Raw genomic sequence first — 24,288 nt, 5'->3', positions numbered from 1 at the left:
AATTTTGAACCATTTAAGCCCTATTTGTTAGGAACTATTTTTAAATATTTTTGGATAATTACATATTTTTACATTAATCTACTTTTAAGCACATATTTCTACATAAACACAAAATTTCGATTTCAAAACACAAAAATTCCAACTCTATTTCATTTATTTATTTATTTATAAAAAGAGTATTACGGCATTACAGCTATTGGCCAACGCGCCATAATACTTAATAAATACAAATGTATAAAAATATCTTAATTACAAATAACAATAAAAAGACAGCATGTGTAAATATTAATGAAATATGATAATTTATACAATTATAAATTTAGCCTATTTAATACGTCCACAAACATTATATAGTTAATAAAAAACAAATCAACCTTTATGATGCCATCAAATAATCTAATTGCACGATACACAGCATCATGAAACACAGCATCTGTCCTGCGACGAGGTATGTTGAAGACCGTGGAGCTACGAGTGATATTGGTGGGAACATGAAAATGAATATTTGCCAGTATATACGGATTGTAAATGAACCCACGAAGAAGTAGAAAGAAATGCTTTAAAAGAACAATCACTCTTCGGAGAGACAGAGATTGCATTGATAGCATACCCAGAAGAAAACGAGTCGGGAAATTTATTTTATTGTCATTTAAGGAAAGAACCCGTATGTTCTTAAGTAGAGAAATCTAAGAAATCTATTGTGGACTCCATCCAACTTAATTGTGTGGATGGACCTATTAGGACTCCAAATAATGCTGGCATATTCAAGAATACTCAACACAAATGATACGTATAATGTACGTAGCACTCGGACGTTTTCGAATGATTTTGAAACCCTTATTACAAAACCAAGCATTTTGCTAGATCTATTACTGATGTCAAGAAAATGCTGATTGAAAGTAAACTTTGCATCATACAATACACCCAAATCTTTTATCTCCGTTACCTTACTCAATATTATACCAGACAATGTGTATGGGAACAATAAGGTGTGCCTTGAACGACTGAATGAAATAATATTACATTTGGAGGTAGCGAATTCAAGTTTATTCAATATAGACCATTGCGAGATAGCATCTAGGTCAGACTGCATCATCGCACAGCATAATGGGGTTTCAATAGTTCGAAAAATTTTAAGATCATCTGCGAATAGCAAACAAGAAGAATTGGTTATAACTTTGACAATATCATCAAAAAATATTAAAAACAAAATTGGGCCAAGATTTGAACCTTGAGGAACACCAGAGTTTGTTCTAAAAATTCGCGATTCATTCCCATGGTAATCAACAAATTGATGGCAATTTTTCAAATAAGAAGCAAAAAAACATATTATACTATATGACACGCCAAATGTACAAAGCTTTTGTAATAAAATATCGTGATCAACACGATCAAATGCCTTGGAAATATCTGTGTACACAGAATCAACTTGAATTGACTTATCCATAGAATTTAAAATAAAATTATTATACACTATAAGATTTGTTACTGTGGATCGCCTAAGTCGAAAACCATGCTGCGAATCGGAGAGGCGAGAGTCTATTTGATGGTTGATGTGTATAATATGTAATATCGATTCAAATAATGTACATGGAGCCGAAAGAACTGATATTGGCCTATAGTTAGAGATCTCTGATCTAGATCCCTTTTTATGAAGCGGCCTTAGGCGGGTTATTTTCCATGCATCAGGAAAAGTGCTGGATGCTATGATTAAATTAAATAAATGTTTAAGCGGAAAGGATATATGTTCGTAACAGCCCTTAACAACATAAGGTGGCAAGCCATCTGGACCAAATGAACTTTTGGGAGACAAATTTGAAAACCCATATTCCATATCTTTCTCGTCAAAAGCTGAAATTTGAATATCTTGCGTTGCAGACGAAGTACCAGCAGAATCGGGGTCAAGTAGCGGTTCTATTGAGCTATAAAGTGATTCAACATGCTTAGCAAATGCATCAGATATACCATGGTTCTCTATAGGATCATTATTCAACGTCATCATGGCATTGTCTTTTGTAGTACTACTGGAACTAAGCGAATGAATATATTTCCAAAAACAATTAGGATATGAGACAATATTTCGACCAATCGACGTTAGATATGATTTGTGAGCCGAAGAGATGTCACACTTCAATGAGTTTCTGAGACAGGAAAATTTACTATAATCTGCAGTCCGTCTATGTCTATTTTTTTTTCAATAGCAAAAGAAATAATCGGAAACCGTTCCATAAAAAATGAATAATTGGCATTCATCACTTCAAATTATGGTCATCTGGTAAACACAATTGAAATCTTAGAATCATCTACAAAGTCACTAGTACAGCAAATTAATATTTTAAACAATACTGCTGCTAAAATAAGAAATGTTCGACCAATTGGAATAAAAATAAGTAAACAAATAAATAGTGCGTTAAATAAAAAAAAAATGGACTTCAAACGCTGCAGAAGATTAAAGCTGTTTTGGATAATCCATCAGATGTCTCAGATGTTTCAACGTTTTCTACTTCAGAAAGTTTCATTTACATTATGCAATAATAACATCTGTAGAAATGGAAAGAAGTTTTTTCACGTACAAAAATTTGCTAAGATCAAATCGTCAAAGATTCACTTTCGAAAATTTGAAGCATTATTTTATTATTTATTGTAATAAAGCGTTTTCTGTTTGTGAGTAAATAATAAATTAAACTGTTTAAATATATATTATTATCTATCATAATACTTACTTAAATTTTTAGCACCTATTTTTGTTTTTTAGCACATAATTATGAAATTTTAATAACATATTTTCCAATTATATTTATATATTTTAGGTACCTATTTTTCATTTTTTAGCACCTAAAATCCTAAGCCTAGATATTTATTTGTTTTCATTGAACTAAGAATACAAATTGCAGATGGTGTTGGTTGGTTTTTAAATTTATTATTATTAAACCCTACCTAAACCAAATTATAATAGATATTAGATTAAAATATTTTTCTATATATGAGGGAGGGCTTAATTGAATTTTAAAAACTAACCAATACCATCTGCAATGTGTATTTTTAGTTCAATGAAAACAAATTAGTATGGCGGACAAAATTTTGTGTGCATTTTTTTATCGGATCTCTACAGCCTAGCTCCACCCTCCACCAGTGATATAATATAATATACCAATACCCCATTTCAATAATAAAACAACTCAAAATTTCTAGGTTTTGAGTTAATAATGCCATTCGATGTAGAAAGGTCTTTACAATTAAAGGCTATACCTCAGTTGAGGCATGGTCTAAAAAGATCGTGGATAGGCGATGCGCGGATTGCGGTTCGCGGGTGCAAATGACGCATGCCGAACGAAATATAATTTGTCATATAAATCCAACATGCGTCCATTTAATGTTCTGTTTATTGTTCTATTAGTATCAATAATAATATATTCATTGACATGTTTTCTTTTTCAAGTAAATGGGTAACGTTTTTAGCCATCTTTACTCGATTTAATAATTAATACCCCCGTCGCCATCACGAAACAAATTGAGGTGTTTCCAGCTCGACGTTCTCTCTCCGAATGCCAGCGAGTCCAAAATTTCATCGCGCCTATAGTTGAAAATTATTTGCCGTTTCACTTATGTATCGTCTTAAGAAAGCGTCAAAAATTTCGTTAGTGTTGTGTCATAAAATCCCTTTATTCTATATAACTCTATCTAACTCTTTATTAAATTTTAAAATTCGATTGTGCATTGCTGAATTCTACTAAACTAAATATAAAAATAAATACATTTTCTTCAAAATCAAAGCTATAAAATTAAAATGAGAATTTCTTCAAAAAATTCAAACGCCAATAAGTATCTTGGAACAAGGTTTTTTGAGTTGTTTCTCTATTGAAATATGGTATCGACATAATATTATAAATAAAAACATTTTAAGGACATTATGATTTTATTATTGGAGATTTTAACAGCTTGACGGCGTTATATTAAATATTTTTTTTATACTGCCTTGGTAAAAAAAAACTATAAATTTATGTTTGTTTCTTACAATGAGTAGATAGTTATCGATCTAGAGTTTCTAATCAATATATTATATTAAGAATATCATATAAAATTAATGTTCTATTAAAGGCCTAAAACATGTGTAACTGCGACAATCCATTTATAATATAACAAGAAATCTTCTACTTGTAAAATATTATATTCTATTCTATTGAATGTAAACCATGTTTCATAAATATGTACCTTATTCAAAAATATTAAATATCTGTTGATGTGATGTTAAACATAAAAATTATATTACACCTAAGGTACGGTTACTATTCTTAACAATATAAAATATTGTGTTCGATGTAAGCAAATTAGGTAGTTAAAGTTTACAAAAAAAATACTTTTTCTAAGGAATGGTTATATACTTCAGAATATATATATATTGTAAACTCTTACTGGGATGGCCAAAATACATAGCTACTTAATTATTGTATTAAATATTTATTTTTTTATTAGATCCCGAATACAAACAAGATTTAAGACCTGGGTGAAGTTTTAAATATCTCCGATGACACAAAACATTAAATAATGTAAGTCATCGGCGGACTGATAGCGCAAAAGATAGAAGCACTCACCTGGACAGTGAAAAATGTAAGGTTTGATATCCACTTCAGTGTTTTTTTCTAATGTGTATGTTTTCTGTGGATTTTCAAAATAATTAATAAAAAAAACTCTTGGATGATTTTGATCTTACCTAAACATTGATGTATCGGTTTATTAATAATTATAAAACTCTAATTGATACACATTTTGTACGTTTCGATTTTAATATTTTTTGCCACCGGGTGTCACAAACGTTCCTATAACTGATACACTTTATAGACTCTTACTGTTTATATAATATGTATTAAATTCTTATATAAAAGATTATGCAAATAGAATTTACCCAGGTATTTAAAAAATGAATTATTGCAATTTTTGTACATTACAATAATTCGGTACTATATTTATACAAAATATAAATGGATTTCATCACTAAAATTATTAGGGAAAAGAATCTATACCCTTAATAGTATCAATATTATTTGCATACAGACCTACAAACTTATCTCAAGAATGGATGGGGAAGCCACAGTCGAAAACACAGACAGAATCTGACATTCGAATGACGTTTTCAAAATGGCGTCCATATGGTAGTTCGTGCTAGTAAATCCTTAAAATTAAAATTAAAATCCTTAAAATTACCTTCGAACTAGTAAATCAGAAAATCAGTATTTTTAAGTCACGTTTTTCTTGTCGGACTTTGGTAATATTGTCATGTTCAGAGATTTAGCTCTAAAAATTCAAAGTAAATTCGGTTATAAGATTTTCTTCCAATGCTATAAATTAAACACGACGTGATAGAATAATAAAAAAAATACTATTTTTTGTTATGTATGAAGAGTTGAAATGAAAATTTTATCTCGGAGAGTATTTTGGTGATGCATTGGTGTATTTAGCTGGGAAGGTTTTATCACAAATAATATCAATAATATTACATCATAAAAAATGTTAAAATGTATTAAATTTAAATATTAAAATATTAACTTCTCTTTTCTTTAAATTGAAATTTAAAAATATATATATAAACAACCATGAAAAATAAAATATATCATAATACGGAAAATAGAATGATATACATTAAAATAAAGAAACATGTATAATATAATTATTAATATATTAATTGAATCAGAATCTTGTGATTTCTAGATACAAGGGAAAGTATGTGATCAATCATTTAAATAAATTGGTATTAAGATGATTATGAATCATCATTTTTTTTATTTTTATTATACAATATATTTTTCAAAATCTTAAAAAAATATGTTGGCCATCTAACTGTTTGGCAAAACACTGATAATGTTAAAATTTCTGGGCTTATTTTTTACTTTCACATATTTAAGATATTGCGAGAAAAGTCATTTATTTAGACGTATTTACACTATGTAAATAACCATTAAATGGGATTTTATAATAATAATTTTTACATAATCTAAATATCAATCATTGTTTTAAAACACATTAGGTAACATATAAAAATCGATTCACTATAAATTAATTGTGATGCCATAAAAATGGCGTGAAATTTCAAAATTTATACAGAGACTTTCTAGTGACACTGTATCATTTAGATCATTCGTCCATAGTGAATGAATTTCTAAAAAAAAATCTTTCCTGTTGTATTTACCTTTAATTAATTTTCTTATTAAATTTCATTTATTTCAAACATTCTCAATGTCAGCGTCAAATCGGCGCATTAAACTGTAAGGTGTCTTCCATAAATGACGTCATACGATTTTCAGCATTTTTGCTCCCCCCTCTCTCTCCCCATCACACCCCACCCCACTCAATCACAATTCTTTTACCCCCTGTCGAAATTTCGTCATATTTTTTAAATCCCCCTACTAATCTACTATTCGCTAAAAGGTAAATCCATCAAAAATTATCGATAGGTACCTACCTATATGGAAGTACGTAGGTACAATGTTCTTATGGAATTTTAAGCGCCTAGTTTCAAAAGCCCCTAAAACGATTTTAAGTAGTTCTGAGAAAAATGAGAAAAACGATTTCAGGTAGTTTTGAAAAAAATGAGATGAAATCATATCTATTAAATCTGTGAAATTTATGTATTTATTTTTTAATTCGTTGCATTCTAAAGAGTATTTTGGCTTTTCATTTTAGAGGTATTTGAAAAGCACACCCTACCATTTTAGCGGGTTTTGAAATTTACCCCTATTTATGATCATACGTATTGACGGTTTTTGGCATTTTTAAAGTTAAATTTTTGGCCATCATATAGGTAACAATAATATCTATCTAAATACATATATAACTCAAAAAATTTCAATAACCGTTTTAGGGGCTTTTGAAACTAGGCGCTTCATTTTATATTCTCAGAAAAAAAATAGTAATTTTGTTGATTTTGTGACGTCACATTTTCTATAACCCCCCCTGCCTATCTCTTTCGTCACAAATTGTCGCATTATATTATTAAATTGAAGCCCCTTACTATTTAGGGCGTGACGTCATACATGGATAACTCCTGAAACATTTATTATAAAGATTTTTGCTGGTTTACGTCATTGATTATAATTAAGGTCCATGAAAATAATAATGAAATCTTCTTACTCATAGAATACATTATTCCTATGAAATACAACGCTTTGTTTATATCAGTTATTTAGAATAAAATATATTTACTAAATATAGGTATTAGATATGTACTTAAACAAAATTTACGTTACCTATTAAAACATCCCATTCAAAATAATTTAATTACCAATAACGAGTGATTGTACAGTCAACGTAATTTTCACAGATTTTCAGTTATATAAATTTAATGAAATATATTATTATTATATCAATAGTTGGTTAGTCATATAATTTACTATTAAAATATATATTATATTCGATTGGCGTTTTCAAATTTCATCGTGAAAACAAATGCCATATCAAAAAAAAATGTTCAGTAAGAGAATTTATAATATTATTATCGTATAAAATAAAATATATTTATTTATGTATGGAAATAAATTATTTATCTGTGTATATGTGTAATGGGAAAAAAATGTATATCTGTTAGAATGCTCAAATATAAAAATATTAAAATTTAACAATATATTATTATTACATTACGTTGTTTTGCATGTATCTAAAACTCATTAAGTGATTGATATTGTGGAAAAACTGAAAACTTTACAATTATCTACAGTTCGGTATTTATCGGTAAATTAAGATAATATGAAAGAACATTAATTAATATAATGAAAAAGATTAAATATAATAAAAAAAGTCATTATTTTTATTTAACGTCCACGGTTGCCGCGCGGCTTAAGCGTTGGAAAATCACGCCGTGGGTCCCAGGTTCGAATCCTGGGTCTGGCAAGTACACAATATATTGTTTTTCAATTTGTGTGTGAGTCAGGGTATGGACCTAATAGGTTGAGCAAGTGGTTGACATCCATTTCTCGTAAAAAAACAAAATCTGTTAATACAAACCTCTACTCTGTGGAGGACCATATGAGCGTAGTTATGCATAGTTAAGCAGCCGAGCCACACAAACCTCAAACAGAGATAGAAGCACTTTTATGTAAATTGTGTTTCTTTAAATCAGCAAAGCCTCTGTATACTGTTTTTACTTTTTGAATGATAGATATTATATATATATGATTTTGTATAACTTTTGAAGAGATAAAAGCATATAATCTATGAAATTTTGGTGTTTTAGCAGTCCGGGTGTTTCGAGTAAAATGATTTTTTTAGAATGTGCATTCTGCAGAATGCAGCCATCTCTTATTTTTGTAAAAAAAGTCTTTATTTTTGATTATTTTCTTTATAAACCTTCTAAGTTACTAAATTTTTATGGGAATTTCAAAATTCTGAAAATAATTCGAAAAACTTGTAAATTATACATCAATATTTAGCTGCCTGGCACTATTTTTTATATGAAAAATCTGTATATTATATTATATATAATATAATGAAAAACATATTATAATTTAATTCAGAAAATAATGTTTATTAATTGAATGTAGAAAAAACACACCTTACAGTTACAATTTAAAAAAAAATACGTAAGTAGGTACATAATATTATCATTTGGCTGCTTCTTGCAGAACGAATATTGCATATTTTTAGAACGCATGTATATGACATTTTTGTATGATAGCAGCTTGGTTGCTTTATGCAAATCGAAAATGTCATATTCTGCGATTTGCAAAATCTTTAAAACGCATTTATATGAGATGTTTGTATGACAGCAGCTTGGCTGATTTGTGCAGAACGTAAAACAAACGTGTGAGATTATGGAAATCACAATAACTCATTTTTTTTCAAAATTGTGGCTTGGCTGCTTTGTGCATAACTACGCTCATATGATCCTATTAGGATCGGACATGGTCGAAAAAAATTTTTTTAATTTGATTAAAAAAACAACTTTTTTCTTCTTATTGTGCCATCCCCTAGCGGAGGTCGGCCACCATCAAGGCGATCTTAGATTTGTCGACTGCTACCCGGAACAGTTCAGTGGAGCTGCACTCGTACCAATCACGGAGGTTCTTAAGCCACGAAATGCGGCGCCGCCCTTTCCTTTCCTTGAATGACAAGTTGGGGAATGCTATACTTTTGTCCTCTCATAACGTGGCCGAGGTACAACTGTAGTTTCTTGGTTTTGGTACTTCTCGGTCCTTCCCCATTCGATTGAGAACTTCAACATATTTTGTCACTCTGTCACTCGGTCAGTCCAAGGAATTTTGAGGATGCGTCTATACAGCCACATCTCGAAAGCTCCAAGTCTCCGTGACATCTCTTGGTTTAGCGTCCATACTTCCATACCATAGAAAAGAATTGAGAGAACATAACAACGCACCATACGCAGTCTCAGACTTAGGTTAAGGTCTCGATTGCTAAGGAGGCCTCTCATTTTGAGAAAGGTACTCCTTGCGATCTCAATTCTAGTTTTATTTCGTGAGACTGGTCCCATTTCTCATTGTCCCATGTACCTAAATATTTATAATGGGTCACACGTTCGAATGGCAAAAATTCCGGGACCGCCGGACTATCAACATTGGAATAAAATAATAAATATTTATATGTACACTATTTTTGAAACAATTGTCGAAATATAATACAACCCCACTTCAAATGTTGGGTTTCTAGGTAACTATTTTTGCGGCCCACCCAAAAATCTTCGCGGACCACCGGTTAAGAAACTATGCTCTACTCTACCCTTCTTTAAAACCTTAGGAAAATAAGGAAATTAAATCAAATCGAAGTAAAATAACTCAAAAGATGCTCAAACAATTGTGTAGTAGGTACCTATATTTATTATCGTAAAAAAAATAACAGCAGTGTAGTTATTTAATTATTAAAACCAACCGTAAAGTAAGCAAATACTAAAACCCTGACGGCTAAAATTATTAAACATGGAACATGCTTTGCCTACTGATTCTTTGAATGCTGGTTGTCCAAATTCGAAAGAAAATAAAATAAATTGCGGGGCGCGGGTTGTCATTCCCGAAGCGCCGTTCGCGCACTTCGCGGCCGACTGGAGTCTTTGGCGGCCGCGCTACTTTTGTGACTATATTTTTCGTTAGAACTGTGCGATTTTTCGTAATTTTTTATATTTAGTTATTTTACGCATCCGCCCGGGAGGTCAAGACAAAGGCATGTATCCATACTAAAAATGTTTCTGTACTATAGTTTTTTTTTTCAGAAATACTAGAATTATTATACCTTTGTACTCGCATTGTTTCTACTATAATTAGCAAAAGATGGCAGTAGGTACTGAATCTGCGTTGCCATCTTAGCGTTTTTCTTTCTAAACCTAGCAATATTTTACATTATAGTTTGCAACATACGCACCCGGAGTATGGTATTAAAGTTAAGCGCAACCCACATTGAGGTGCATGTCACGGTGCATGTCGCCTACTGTTACGCTGTCGCGGAGAAAATTTAGTCTATGGTTTCGTCATTTTGCAGAATATTTTGAACGGATATGGTCTCCATAGAATCACTAAAGAATGACACTGATGAATAGTGCCTAGGTACTATGCATTAGTAATTTGAATTATTATTAATTATTCATGCTAATTTCAATTAATTTTAACAGTTTCTACGTGTGCGTACGTTAAAATTATGTTTGACATGAGATCCATAAACAATATTTTTAATAGAACCCAACTTGCAGACCATGGATAATAGACAACATTCTCATAGAAAACTATCATAGAAAGTGCCAACCGCTAATAACAAAAAAATGTGATTTTGACATGACATTCGAAAAGTGCAGACATATTGTGGAATATGATAAAAACGTTCAAACGTCATGCAGGTGCCGATGCAGTGCAGTTCAACGTGAAGTGCCCTAATTGTTGTTTTATTGGTTACGGCAGATTTTGCCAACCTTACAATTTAAAGCACGCACGGGTTCTCAAACTTATTTCGACAACCACCCACTTTGAGCTTTAAAAATCTAGTGCCCCCCATATTTTTTAACTTACCTCATTACATTGCCATAAGTTGCGTACCTATCTTAAATACAGTTATTGCATATACATGCATTATTATATGGATATGATAGATAGGGAGTGACCCATATCCTATTAGTTCAAAGAATGTTTCAATGAGAGGAAATAAAACTCGTACTTAATCACATTTAGAAGTATTTTTATTAACATGAAAAGAAGGCTTTGATTTTTTTTAATTTATCTAATGTGAAGGATGAATCTCATTTCGACGAATTTGTTAATATCGTTCACACAAATACGACGATGGGAATGCTATCAAAAATCGTTGAACAACCGACCATAATCCAGGGTACAAATTGAGAGATTCGCTTCTGCAGCCAAAATTCTTGGTAGCCATTCTTGAATTTAATTTTTAATTCTTCGTTTATTGTCAGTTCTATAAGTTATTCTAACTGAGATTTCCTTAACGCCCCTAATTTTTTTTGAGCCTTCTACTTCCCCCCTGAAAGCCTCCAGCTCCACAAGGGGGCGTTATCGACCACTTTGAGAAAAACTGGCTTAACCCTTTACTGCATGATTTTTTTTTTTTTGAAAATTTTTATTTTTTCTTGGTGTCAAAATGCCTTGTGAATGTAGGAAAAATAATAAAAAAAATATTTTTCGAAAATTTCATTAAATTTTGTATGTTACTGCGTGGTGTCAAAGATTTACGACATTTGGAAATCTTACATTTTAGTATGAAAAAATACAAAACCAAATGAAAACAATTATAAAAAACTAATGCACACACCTTATTTAATGTGTAGATATTTTTATTCAACCAATTTCAATCTTCTGTATATTTTTTTTTTATTTATTTACAAATGCGGATTTTCGCGTACATACGAATTCGTCAACTGTCAAAGCAGAAATGCAGAGACTATAATGCAGAAATGCTTTATTTCTTGAAATGTCCAAACAAAATTGGTAAAGTAGAATGTTTATGGTAAAACAGTTTTCTAGGCATCGAAAAAGGATAGTATTTGATAATTTACACAGATGGCATTGGCTATATCGAAATAGTTTGAAATGTCGCAAATTTGCGACACTATGCAGTAAAGGGTTCAAAATGTGCTACGGGATGGGATCATCAGTATGATAACATTTTAAACACCAAGAACAACCACATTACACACTTTTTCCCGTAGCGGCAGCCCGTGACAGTAGGCGACAAGCACCGTGACATGCACCTCAATGTGAATCATGCTTTGGCGCTTTTTTCATATTTCAAACAACTTTAAATTTATCATAAAAACTCTAGGATATTGCATATTATAGATTTGTATCATTCAACCTGAATTGAACAAATCGATTGGCACCGTTGGATTTGTTGGATTTGGGACCATTTGGTGGAATGTCCACGGAAACGCTGACGTTTGACAGATCGTCATTAGTCTATAAACCGTCTGAATTGGTTGGACGTTTCATGTCAAACCATTTCTGACGGTCCGAGAACGGATTGATTTTCAATGATACACAGAACCAAACGTCAAATCTCAAACCATTTCCGGTCTACGTTCTACTCATACAATTTGTACGTGTATTGTCTATGGTTTAGTTTGATTTGTTTGATTCTGATTGAATGATACGAATCAAAGAGATTGAAGACTAGAGAGGGAACATGCCATCATTTACGTACGAAAAAATACGAATCGGAGAAAGACAGTTGGTATTAAGTACTGGAGCTGCTAGCTTCAAGTTCGTAGGTACATAGCGTAGCGCAACATAGCGGATAGGTATAATATTGTTTTTATTCGCTATTGACTCTGAAATCTCTTGAGATGTTGATCGTATTTTTTGCCTTGTGTTCTTCTGTGCTGGCCCTTTTTTACCCCCTTTTCTTCTCGATTATTTATTTCTCTGGTTGCTCATCTTGTTTGACGCTTCTATCGTAGCGTGCTTCGTCTCTGGTTCTTAAATTAGTTGATTGTATTCCTTTGTTACGAGGGTGGGTCAATAATTCCTTAGAAAAAAGCATTAAAACAGTTTTTATTTTTGTATTTTTTTTTTATTTCTCAACATAATCTCCTTGTGGGTCTATTCTATACTTATCGAACACTAAATTGATAAATAGTATCAAACTTAGGGTAGGTTTGTATCAAAATATTAGCACTTATTGTAACAATTACACGAAGCCGGTTTTTATTGTTGCAATAAGTGCGATATTTTAACAGCAGCAAGATAGGTGCTGTTAAAATATAGCACTTATTCCAACAATAAAAACCGGCTTCGTGTAATTGTTACAATAAGTGCTAATATTTTGATACAAACCTACCCTAAGTTTGATAATATTTTTCACTTTATCACTTTAGCGGTCGATAAGCATAGAATAGACCCATTGGAGCTGAATACACTTGGTTAGACGTTTCTCAATTTTTTTTAAACCGTCAGAAAAATAAGTTTTCGGAAGGTCCTCAAAATAAGCATTTGTCCGATCGATGACTTCTTCATTTGAAAAAAAAACGTTGTCCACTTAGCCATTTTTTTAAGTTTGGGAAAAGGAAAAAGTCACTGGGGGCTAAATCTGGCGAATACGGTGGGTGGTCGACCAATTCTAACTTCGATTCTTCAATTTTAGCCATTGATCGTAAACATGTGTGAACACGGGCACTGTCCTGATGAAAGAAGATTTTTTTCCTATTTAAATGAGGCCGTTTTTCTTCAATTTTGTTTTTTAGCTGGTCCAATAAAGATGCATAATAATCCCCTGTTATTGTTTTTCCTTTTTCCAAATAGTCAACGAAAATAATTCCACGTGCATCCCAAAATACAGTAGCCATAACCTTACCAGCTGATTTCACGGTTTTCGCCTTCTTTGGACATGGTTCGCCTTTCGCAATCCACTGCTTTGACTGTTCTTTCGTCTCGGGAGTATAGTGGTGTATCCATGTTTCATCTACAGTCACAAAGCGACGAAAAAATTCATCCGGATTGCGTTGCATGAGTGACAACAGGGCTTTAGAGGCCACCACCCTATTGCGTTTATTGTCGACTGTGAGCAAACGCGGCACCCATCTTGCAGAAATTTTTTTCATGCCCAATTTGTCATGTAAAATAGAAATGACGCTACCTTTTGAGATCCCTGTAACCTCAATTATCTCACTCAACTTTAATCTTCGGTCACTTAACACCATATCGTGGATTTTATTGATCATTTCTGGTATAGTCACCTCTACAGGACGTCCTGAGCGTGGTTCATCCTTTGTTGATGTACGACCACGTTTAAATTCATTTAACCAGTTATAAATAGTTGCAAGTGAAGGAGCAGATGTGCCGTGAACTAAATCCAACTCATTTTTTATTTACTTTGCTGTTAACCCTTTTATATTACAATGTTTAATAACAGCTCTAAACTCAATTTTCTCCATTTTTGTAAACAAGCAATTTATTTTTTTTAAATGTACGAGAAACACACAACAACCCGACCAATCTGATTGAAACTTCGCAGCATACTGAATCGGTAGTGCCGCTGCATGAAAACAAACCGCTTACAGTACTAGTCGCGCCACCTGTCGGCTTTTCTAAGGACTTATTGACCCACCCTCGTAAGAAGCGAAAAAATTTTGTCAAACGTTTAAGTGCAGTTAAATTGTGAAATTTGTGCAATAACATGGAACGTAATGAATCCAGCAACGTCGCGGAGGGACTAGCGATGGAAACCGACTCGAATGACTCGGAATTGCTGTTGGACGATCCAGTGGGTGAACTGAGGGCAACAGTAATGTCACTGGATAATAAGGTATCACAGATTTTTCAATCTTGACCCAACAGGGTCTGCATGCAGTGGTGCCTACTCCGCAGAGGCCGACGGTAAACATCGACTCTCCGGTAAGTTTTTTACGGCCACCCGCAAGACCTGAAACAGCAGAAAAACCCAACAGGTTTCCGTTGCCTGTATTTAGTGTCATAGTTCAGGAGCCTGCTTTTCCGACGCCAGACAAAGCTCGGGTAGCGGAACTTACCAGGCTCCAACTGTTCGACACAGATAATTGGGCGGGGGTTCGCTACGCTGAAACCCAAAAACAATATTTGGTGGCCCCGTCTTTCGTTGAGTTGGGACTCAACGATGAGTTACGCCCCTACGATCATTCATCGCAAACGATACATCTAATGGAGCGTACGATCACCGGCCTCCAAAATGCGATGCTCGCTCAAAAAAAGTATATTCGGGACGCGTTACAGCGAGTAGTCGACTCTGTCAGCGACCACACCATCGGTACGGCTCTCTTTGAGACGGTGGTAAAGGAGTTCGGGCCCTCTTCAGCACTCAACAAAGTGTCTGAGGACGTCACCCGAATCCTTTGTGGAAAACGGGCAGAGTTGGTTCAGACGAGGCGGAAGAAATTCCTCTCCGGTATAAAAGACACCTTCACCCGAGAGGCTCTTAATAAGATCCCACCTAGCGCCGAACATATCTTCAATAAAAATAAACTGGCGGTATTCCTAGAAAGAGGTGGGAGTCGTGAGAAGGTCTTCGATCAGACCACCAAAGTGGTTGACCAGGGCAGGGAGAGTCAACCTAGCACTTCGTCAGGTGGACACAAGGACACCTTTCGGAGGCAGGGCTACACGAGGAGGATACCAGGCCAGGTTAGGGGTGGCTTGCCGAGAGGCCCACGCCCATCCAACCGAGGTTTTCCCAGAGATAACCGAGGTGGTGCGAGGGGCACCTACCCTAGACGCAGGTGACGGGGTCTCCCTTACCACATTCAAAGGGGGACGCCTCCAGCATTTCCAGGAAATCTGGCAGGCCAAGGGTGCACCACCACCATTATTAAAAATATTAACGGGAACCCGTATTCCGTTTATAAAGAAACCCCCTCTAATAATGCCTTCCGTACAATTCCAGAAGGATTTCCAAACGCGACAATCGCTGGAGATCACTTCACAAATCACGGAACTGAAGAAATCGGGAGTATTGGAATTGGCAGAACCATCTCCGAGCTTCCTCTCAACCCGGTTCCTAGTAAGGAAGCAAGACGGCAGTCAACGACCCGTCTTCAACCTAAAACGCCTAAGCGGTTTCCTACAACCAAGGCCGTTCAAACTGTTCCACCATTTCAAGGTCCCAACATTCCTGCAAAGGGAAAACTGGTTAGTAAAAATAGACCTAAGCCAAGCGTACCTACATGTACATATAGCTATACAACATCGCCGATTTCTTCGGCTAGTTTACCAAGGAGAACTCCTTCAATTCACGTGCCTTCCGTTCGGACTGTCGGCAGCACCAAGACTGTTTGCCTCATTAACAAACTGGATGGCCGAACACCTCCGGGGAAAGGGTATGAGAATCGTCACTTACTTAAACGACTTTCTGATGGCAAATCAGTCCAGAGAGATTCTTCTGTCGAAACTGACTTATATGATAGATTTCATGCAGGCACTAGGCTGGATAATCAACAAGAAAAAATCTTGTCTGATTCCAAGCCAACAGCGGGAGTTCTTGGGTGGATACTCACAACAATCGGAAATATCTATCAACAGAGAAGTGCACATCACTTTGTCACCACCTGCAATTGCAGATCCAAAAAGGCAGTTGGTCGCTCAGGCAGGCCCAACGCCTCCTCGGGCGACTCAACTTTGCAACCTTCGTCACTCCACAGGGGAGGTTGCATTGCCGACATCTACAACGTACGAGCGCTCAATTATCAAGGAGCCACCCTCAAAAATCAACATCGATTCCACCACAAGCTCGAGAGGACATCATGTGGTGGATTCGAGCGGTGGGCTCCTCATGAAAGATTTACAGGGCAACCTACAATCACTTCCTCACCACAGACGCAGCCGATTCAGGCTGGGGAGCGCAGTTAGACGAGTGCCACCTATCAGGTACATGTACAAAATGCCAATCCACGTGGCACTCCAACCGAAAAGAGCTGTATGCAGTACTCTCAGCCATACAACTCCGGGAGCAAACGCTCAGGGGATCAGAATTACTCCTACAATCCGACAACAAAACAGTGGTGGCCTACATCAACAACGAAGGGGGCACAAAGTCTGCAATCCTACTAAGTCTTTGCCGACAGATCCTGCAAATTGCTAACCAGGCCAGTATATCATTGACTGCACAATACCTACCAGGAAAATACAACTGCGTGGCAGACCATCTCTCACGCAGCAAAATTATCCCAGAATGGCACCTAGTTATGGCGGCTACAGCTCCCCTATTTCAAAGATGGGGACTCCCAGACGTAGACCTGTTCGCGTCCAACACAGCCCATGTTGTCGCAACGTATGTCTCACGAAATCCGAACGATGCCCTTGCACTGTTCCACGATGCCTTCAGTTGACAGTGGGACTTCAAACTAGCCCGGATATTCCCGCCACCGAATCTAATTCCACAAGTATTGGCACACCTGAACATGGCAAGGGGAAAATATTTACTAGTGGCCCCATGGTGGAAGAAGTGTTTTTGGAGCGCAGACCTACTGCAGAGATTACTGGAACCCCCCTACCCGATCCCGCACTTGGAGTCATTTCTAATGGATACGGTGACAAACCATCCACCTCCACAAGTCCGGGATCTATCACTCCAGTTATGGATAATTTTGGGTGGGCAGAGTTAGTTTCTAGCTGGTCGGTAGAGGACAGATCACTTCTCACTTCCGGCTGGCGACCATCCACTTTGAAGACTTATAGACCTGCATGGGACAAATGGAAGACATGGTGCATGGCCAACACGATAAGCTATAATACCCCCGAACCGATTGAGGTGGCTAGATGCCTGGATCACTTATACAATAAGGAAGGTCTTTCATATAACACTATTCTTGTACATAAGTCAGCCATAGCTACTTTTTGCAAACCTATGATCAGTAAAGACATCAGCAGTAACATAGTAGTGCGTCATATGTTAAAAACCATATCCACCCGCAAGACTAGACCTACAAAACCACCGATTTGGGATCCAAGAATAATCGTGGACTACCTCAAGAAAACAACACCACTAGTATACAACCCATATGAAGTTTCACGTAGAACAGCTATATTATTATTACTCGCATCGGGACGACGGGTTCATGACCTTACCCTACTCAGTGTAGCGGATAATGGCCTAGTCGATAATGGCGACCATATAATTATATGACCAGTGTTTGGTTCCAAGACAGACACATCAAGGCACCGCCAATCTGGATGGATATTAAGCGCTTCCAGTTGCCAAAACATCGATCCAGTATTTTGGCTACGAAAACTTATCTGCGTTTCCAATGAGAGAAGAGAAGAGGGTGGTAATATTCCGGCATTATTTATCTCGTCAAGAGGCCCCCCAAAACCTGCGACTCGAGCAGTCATCGGAAATTGGGTGAAGTCAGTACTCGCTGATACAGGGGTACAGGAATCACCAGGCAGTACTCGATCAGCAGTCATCTCTCTAAATTGGTTAGAGAACTACCCCATAGATGACATCCTGCAGAGAGGTAATTGGCGCCAAGAAGCTACTTTTAAAACATTTTACCAGAGACCGATAGACACACAGACTTCTACAGCGGGGGAACAAAATATGTTGACCTCTCTGTTCAGCCCGGTGCACTGAGCCTAAAAGCAAGGAGTTGTTATACCTAATTCTCATGTTAGGTTCATCCACCTTATCTTGCAGGATCTATCTTGCTTTACCAGGTGATAACAAATAGATATCTCAAGGGACTTCAGAGTCAATAGCGAATAATGAAAGGAGTTTTACCTACCATTAAAACTCTTATTATTCTTGTTGACTCTGAAGTCCAGACTACCTGGTTTCCTTGAGACATATCAAATTAAAGAACCAGAGACAAAGCACGCTACGATAGAAGCGTCAGTCCTGCCAGCCGGTAAAACAAGATGAGCAACCAGAGAAATAAATAATCGAGAAGAAAAGGGGATAAAAAGGGGCTAGCACAGAAGAACACATTAAGGCAAAAAATACGATCAACATCTCAAGAGACTTCAGAGTCAACAAGAATAATAAGAGTTTTAATGGTAGGTAAAACTCCTTTCATTCTCTCGATCTTGAAAGAAGTGAGATATTTTCGTCGACGTTTTAAGTAAAACACCACGGTCTCCTGGTAGTGCAATAGGAAACAAAGCCAGGAGAAATGTCGGCGTATCTTTTCACAGGTATATAATATAATAATAATATTACATTTTTCTTTACGTTTAGTGACAAATGAGTGATTTATTCTACGTTATTATTCGGCTAAAAAGTGTTTATTAATGGAAGAATACAAATGAGTAACAGCATTTCAGAACAATATGCATACTATTAATTATTTATGCATTGATAGTTTTTCCTAAAAGATCTTTTACAATAACAATTCACAACTTTTACATCAAACGTCAAATGGTTGCTTATTGTGAAAAATCCAGGGCCGTATTCATAATATTATTTTGAGCCCAAAATATTCGATGTGTTTTTCAAAGTAAAAATTAGTGCTAGTTAATGACATTCATTATTTGCATAGATTTTATATTTCATTTCAGAGTTAAATATATTTTTAAGAATACAAAACAAAAAATTGCATTTATATGAATTATGTAATGGAGTATATGTAGCAATTTTGTAATGTTATATAAATGAAATTATTTTAGATTTCTGAAATATGAAGTTCTTCGGAAATTGTGGATTGATGCAGTCGGGCGGGAGAGCTGGGTGCCATCTCAATATTATTTACTGTATGGGAAGCATTTCTTGGAAAATGATTTCATCAGAGGTGGACACATTATCCGGCTGAAAGAGTCCTCAGTACCATCAATATTCGATTTTTTTTATGAATATATTCATATTATATATGCAGGGCTTCTCTGATAATATTATGTTAAATGGACAAAATATTGTAATATATATATATAAAACGGGTTAGTTACACCATTTATAACTCAAGAACGGCTGGACCGATTTTTATGAACTTTGATTTGTTGGATTTGTCTCCGCCCCGAATGGCAGAATAACTATTAAAACATCGGAAAAAAATCACGGGGAAAAAAATGAAGAAAATTCATTTTCTCATACATTTCGTATGGAATGGCTTTTTATGATATCTCGAGAACTATCTGACTAATTTCGATGAATTTTATTTTGTACGTCTCGGCCTCGAGAAGTTTCAATATTGGCAGCCCGCGTCATATGCATGAATATGCGCAAGATGCAATGACATATTTTCGTCATTACGGTCGTCCAGATCTATTCATCACCTTTACGTGCAATTCGAAATGGATAGAAATTGTTCAACTGCTACTCCCCGGACAAACATCAAGTGATCGGCACGACATCACCGCACGTGTCTTCAAACAAAAAATCCTGTCGCTGATGAACTACGTTGTTAAGCATCGCGTCTTTGGGGATACTCGATGCTGGATGTATTCGATTGAATGGAAAAAAAAACGAGGCTTGCCGCATGCACACATTCTTATTTGGTTAGTTGAAAGAATTCGACCAGACCAAATAGATGACATCATATGTGCCGAGATTCCTGGGGCTCTATGTTAGAACTTGCGAGTGCAAGCTTCCCGATCGAGATGACGTCATATGACATCATTATGACGTACTACCGGAGTGATAATAGCACTCGAGAATATTACGCTACTCCGACAGCGGCGCTATTCATTGTCACCATACACATATAGGTGTATCATAATAATATTTTCTATGGTTATTCTGTGCGCGGTCGGCATGCCTCGAGCGTGACGACACAATTACGTCATCTCGTCTGGTGCCACACGAGACGAGAGTTAGGAAATCGCGGTGCTGATCCTGAAACCGATCCAGATCTGCATGATGTTGTAATTACTAACATGATTCACGGACCGTGTAGCGCCATCAACCCCAATCACCGTGCATGGTCGACGGCAAGTGTTCCAATCGTTATCCACGAAATTTGACGGCGGAGACTGTCACTTCCAACGATGGTTATCCACTGTATCGGCGTAGATCACCCGATGATAACGGTGGAACTATCACAACAAAAGTGAAGGGAAACGATATCGTGGTCGACAACACTTGGATTGTCCCGTATTCGCCACTAATTCTTTCCAAACTATTCAAGGCGCATTGCAACGTTGAGTTTTGCAATTCAGTGAAGTCCATCAAATACATCTGCAAATATGACACCAAAGGCAGCGATATTATGGTTTTTGGCGTTCAAACTCCCAATACCAACGATGAAATCACGCACTATCAAGTTGGTCGGTATGTGAGCTGCAATGAAGCGATTTGGCGTATTTTCTCATTCCCCATTCATGAACGTCATCCCACTGCTGTAAATTTGTTGGTGCATCAGGAGAATGGTCAACGAGTTTATTTCAACGCATCGAATGTTGCTCAACGTGCTGAAACACGTCCAGCGACAACATTAGCCAGTTTCTTTTCGATTTGCCAAAGCGATCCGTTTGCACGAACGTTGCTCTACTCTGAGATGCCACGTTATTACACTTGGAACGCTTCATTGAAGAAATTTCAACGTCGGAAGCAAGGAGATGCGGTTCTTGATCATCCGGATGTGCATCCTACTTATGCTCTTGGTAGCATTTACACAGTTCATCCGAAGAACGACGAATGCTTCTATTTGCGGTTGTTACTGGTAAATGTTCGTGGGCCGACATCATTTGAATACTTCGAACTGTCAATGGTGTAGTGTCTCAAATATTTCATGCTGCATGTCAACAGCTCAATTTGCTTGAAAACGATACTCATTGGGACATGACAATCGCTGAATCTATTGTTTCTGCATCTCTAAGTCAGATACGCACATTAGTTGCTATCATTATTTCGACATGCTTCCCATCGAATCCACCTGAACTGTGGAACAAGTACAAGGATGACATGTCAGAAGACATTTTTCATCGAATTCGTGTCAGTTCAGGGAATCCCGATCTCGAGGTGAATGAGGAGATACATAACCAGGCTTTGCTTTTGATCGAAGAAATGTGTTACCTCATGTGTGGCAGTTTGTTAGTCATGTTAGGAATGCCAACGCCACATTGTGGAATGAATGACGCTTTCAATCGAGAATTGGAACGTTAACGAGAATATGATCGAGATGCGTTGAACCAACCAGTTCGAACGAATGTACCAATGTTGAACCCCAGAGGGAAGTGTACGATACGTTAATGAAGGCAATTGATGATGAAAATTGTGGCTTATTTTTCCTCGATGCGCCCGGTGGAGGTAGGAAGACATTCCTCATATCATTGATTTTGGTCACTGTTTGTGCGAGATCCGATATTGCTGTAGCAGTTGCTTCTTCTGGGATAGTGGCCACGTTGCTAGAAGGATGCCGAACGGCTCATTCAGCGTTGAAATTGCCGTTAAACCTTCAAACGACTGAAAAATCGACATGCAATATTGCGAATTACTCACCAATGGCCAAAATTTTGGTAGCAAGTAAAATCATCACCTGGGATGAATGCACAATGGCGCACAAACGCGCATTGGAAGCACTCAATCGAACTATGAAAGATCTGCGTAATTACTCAAGTTGTTTTGGAGGCGCAATGATTCCACTATCTGCAGCCCGATTTCCTAATTATTATCGTCTGGTGCCACACGAGACGATAGTTAGGAAATCGGGCCCCTGGCGGTTTCCGCCAAACACTGCCAGTCATTGGTTCCATCAGTCAAATGGTTTTTTTAATTTCTGGTTGAGAAAGAGCCAAAAAAATCTTTTTTCTTGTGAATATAATGAATTATAACTTATTGTTTTGAGACTTTGAGATGCTATTTCTTTTAATTTTTTATTTTGAGAAAATCTATCAATTTTCTGCATTTTCTATATTTTTGTACAATACAGTTGGCAACACTTCACTGTATCCAATTTCCAAACATGGCTCACAATGACAATGACAGGTGTCAAATATGTATTCGAGTAATTTGGAGCTAGTTTTCTCACTATACAATGGTAGAAACTAATAATTACACCAGTGTGCTTTTAGTAAACATTAAAAATGTGATTTCTTGTAAGATAATTGTCAGCGTATTGACGTTGTTAGTTGGGATAATTTGGATTACCAGGTTAATGTTTTATGTGTACTCTTGTTCGACTTGTTTTTTGCCCATCAACATAGCATTCCGGTTGTGTTTTTTTTTTTTTAGTAATTACACATATATTAAGTTAGATTTGAATCGTTTTTACATATATTCAAATTCTTTCCAGTTTTATGAACGCCATAATTATTACTACGAGTTATTTTTGTGGATTCCTGATAGGTTATCTTATCCTGAAGTTCAACAATGAAATCGGAAAAGTCATTTCATATCTTCTGGTTTATTTCGGGTACAGTGACCCTGCAGACAATTCCAAAGTCTTCGAATCTCCAAAGGTACCATTATTTTATAATATATTCTCGTACAAGTAGTTTTCAAAAAAAAATATCTAGGCAATATTTGCCCTTTAACCTTTCGTGTGTAAGCATATGAAACTTTGGGAATAGTGCCGCAGATGCCCGCATGAGCTTTTATAATTTTTTTTACTAATAAAACAGTTTATTCTTATTCTAATTTTATACCTTGATTTAAAAACATAAAAGCCGACAATCAATAATTTACCCAAGTTGATAAGCATTTCAAGATGTAAAAATTACTAATTATTGTGATAATTAGATAGGACGCCCATTAGTGGTGAAGGATGGACGTAGGCTGTCAAAATCCGACATAAATAGTGCACATTAAACTTTGTCACACAAACGTACTTAAGTATTTGGGGTCTTTTTACTGTTTCTCCGCCACCGGCCGCTGTCATCAGTCAGTGAGCGCAGTGTTGCCAACCGAACTATAATTATAGTACATTTTGATTCGCGTACTATCCGAAAAGTTACATTTTCGTCCGCGTACTATTAAAAAAGTATAGTACGTCAAAAATACCACAATTAAAAAAATGCTATTTTTTTATAGTACTTATTCCACTTTAATTAATATATTAGGACCGGTTTCGTCCGCCTCAGTGGGACATTTTCAACGTTGGTTGAAAATGTCCCACTGAGGCGGACGAAACCGGTCCTAATATATTAATTAAAGTGGAATAAGTACTATAAAAAAAAGCATAAATAAGATCTCAGTGTGCGATTTTAGTCAATGGACATGGTTTTGCGTTGTATACCTACTCTAAAAAACTAACGTGACAGTTAATGACGGCGGTCGGTGTTAGCATTTTTCGGTCGTAAGAGGTGTTATAATTAAGTAGGACATCGGAATTTCTCGAATTCTCCGTTATGTTTGTGACAAACAAAAAACTTTCATTTTCTCTACACGTACTATAATTTTTGCCGAAATACTATAATGGCTTGGACCGCGTACTATAATTCGATGACAAAAAGA

General features: G+C 35.9%; 1 protein-coding gene across 1 annotated transcript in view; it reads left to right on the top strand.

The window, feature by feature from the left end:
* The first annotated feature begins 22,778 nt into the window (after positions 1 to 22,778).
* Positions 22,779 to 24,288, top strand: part of LOC147063266 (sorting nexin-14-like) — a 33,245-nt gene continuing 31,735 nt past the window's right edge. The window contains exons 1-2 of the mRNA XM_085960060.1: positions 22,779 to 22,986; positions 23,129 to 23,294. Of these exons, the coding sequence (XP_085816186.1) occupies positions 22,871 to 22,986; positions 23,129 to 23,294 (282 nt within the window). The 5' untranslated portion in view covers positions 22,779 to 22,870. The remainder of the gene's footprint in view (positions 22,987 to 23,128; positions 23,295 to 24,288) is intronic.

This window comes from Rhyacophila brunnea, unplaced genomic scaffold (assembly GCF_057557595.1).
Source record: "Rhyacophila brunnea isolate RB1 unplaced genomic scaffold, BYU_Rbru_1.0 scaffold_9, whole genome shotgun sequence".
NCBI classification, from domain to species: Eukaryota; Metazoa; Arthropoda; class Insecta; order Trichoptera; family Rhyacophilidae; genus Rhyacophila; species Rhyacophila brunnea.
This window is presented reverse-complemented; position numbering and strand designations above follow the sequence as displayed.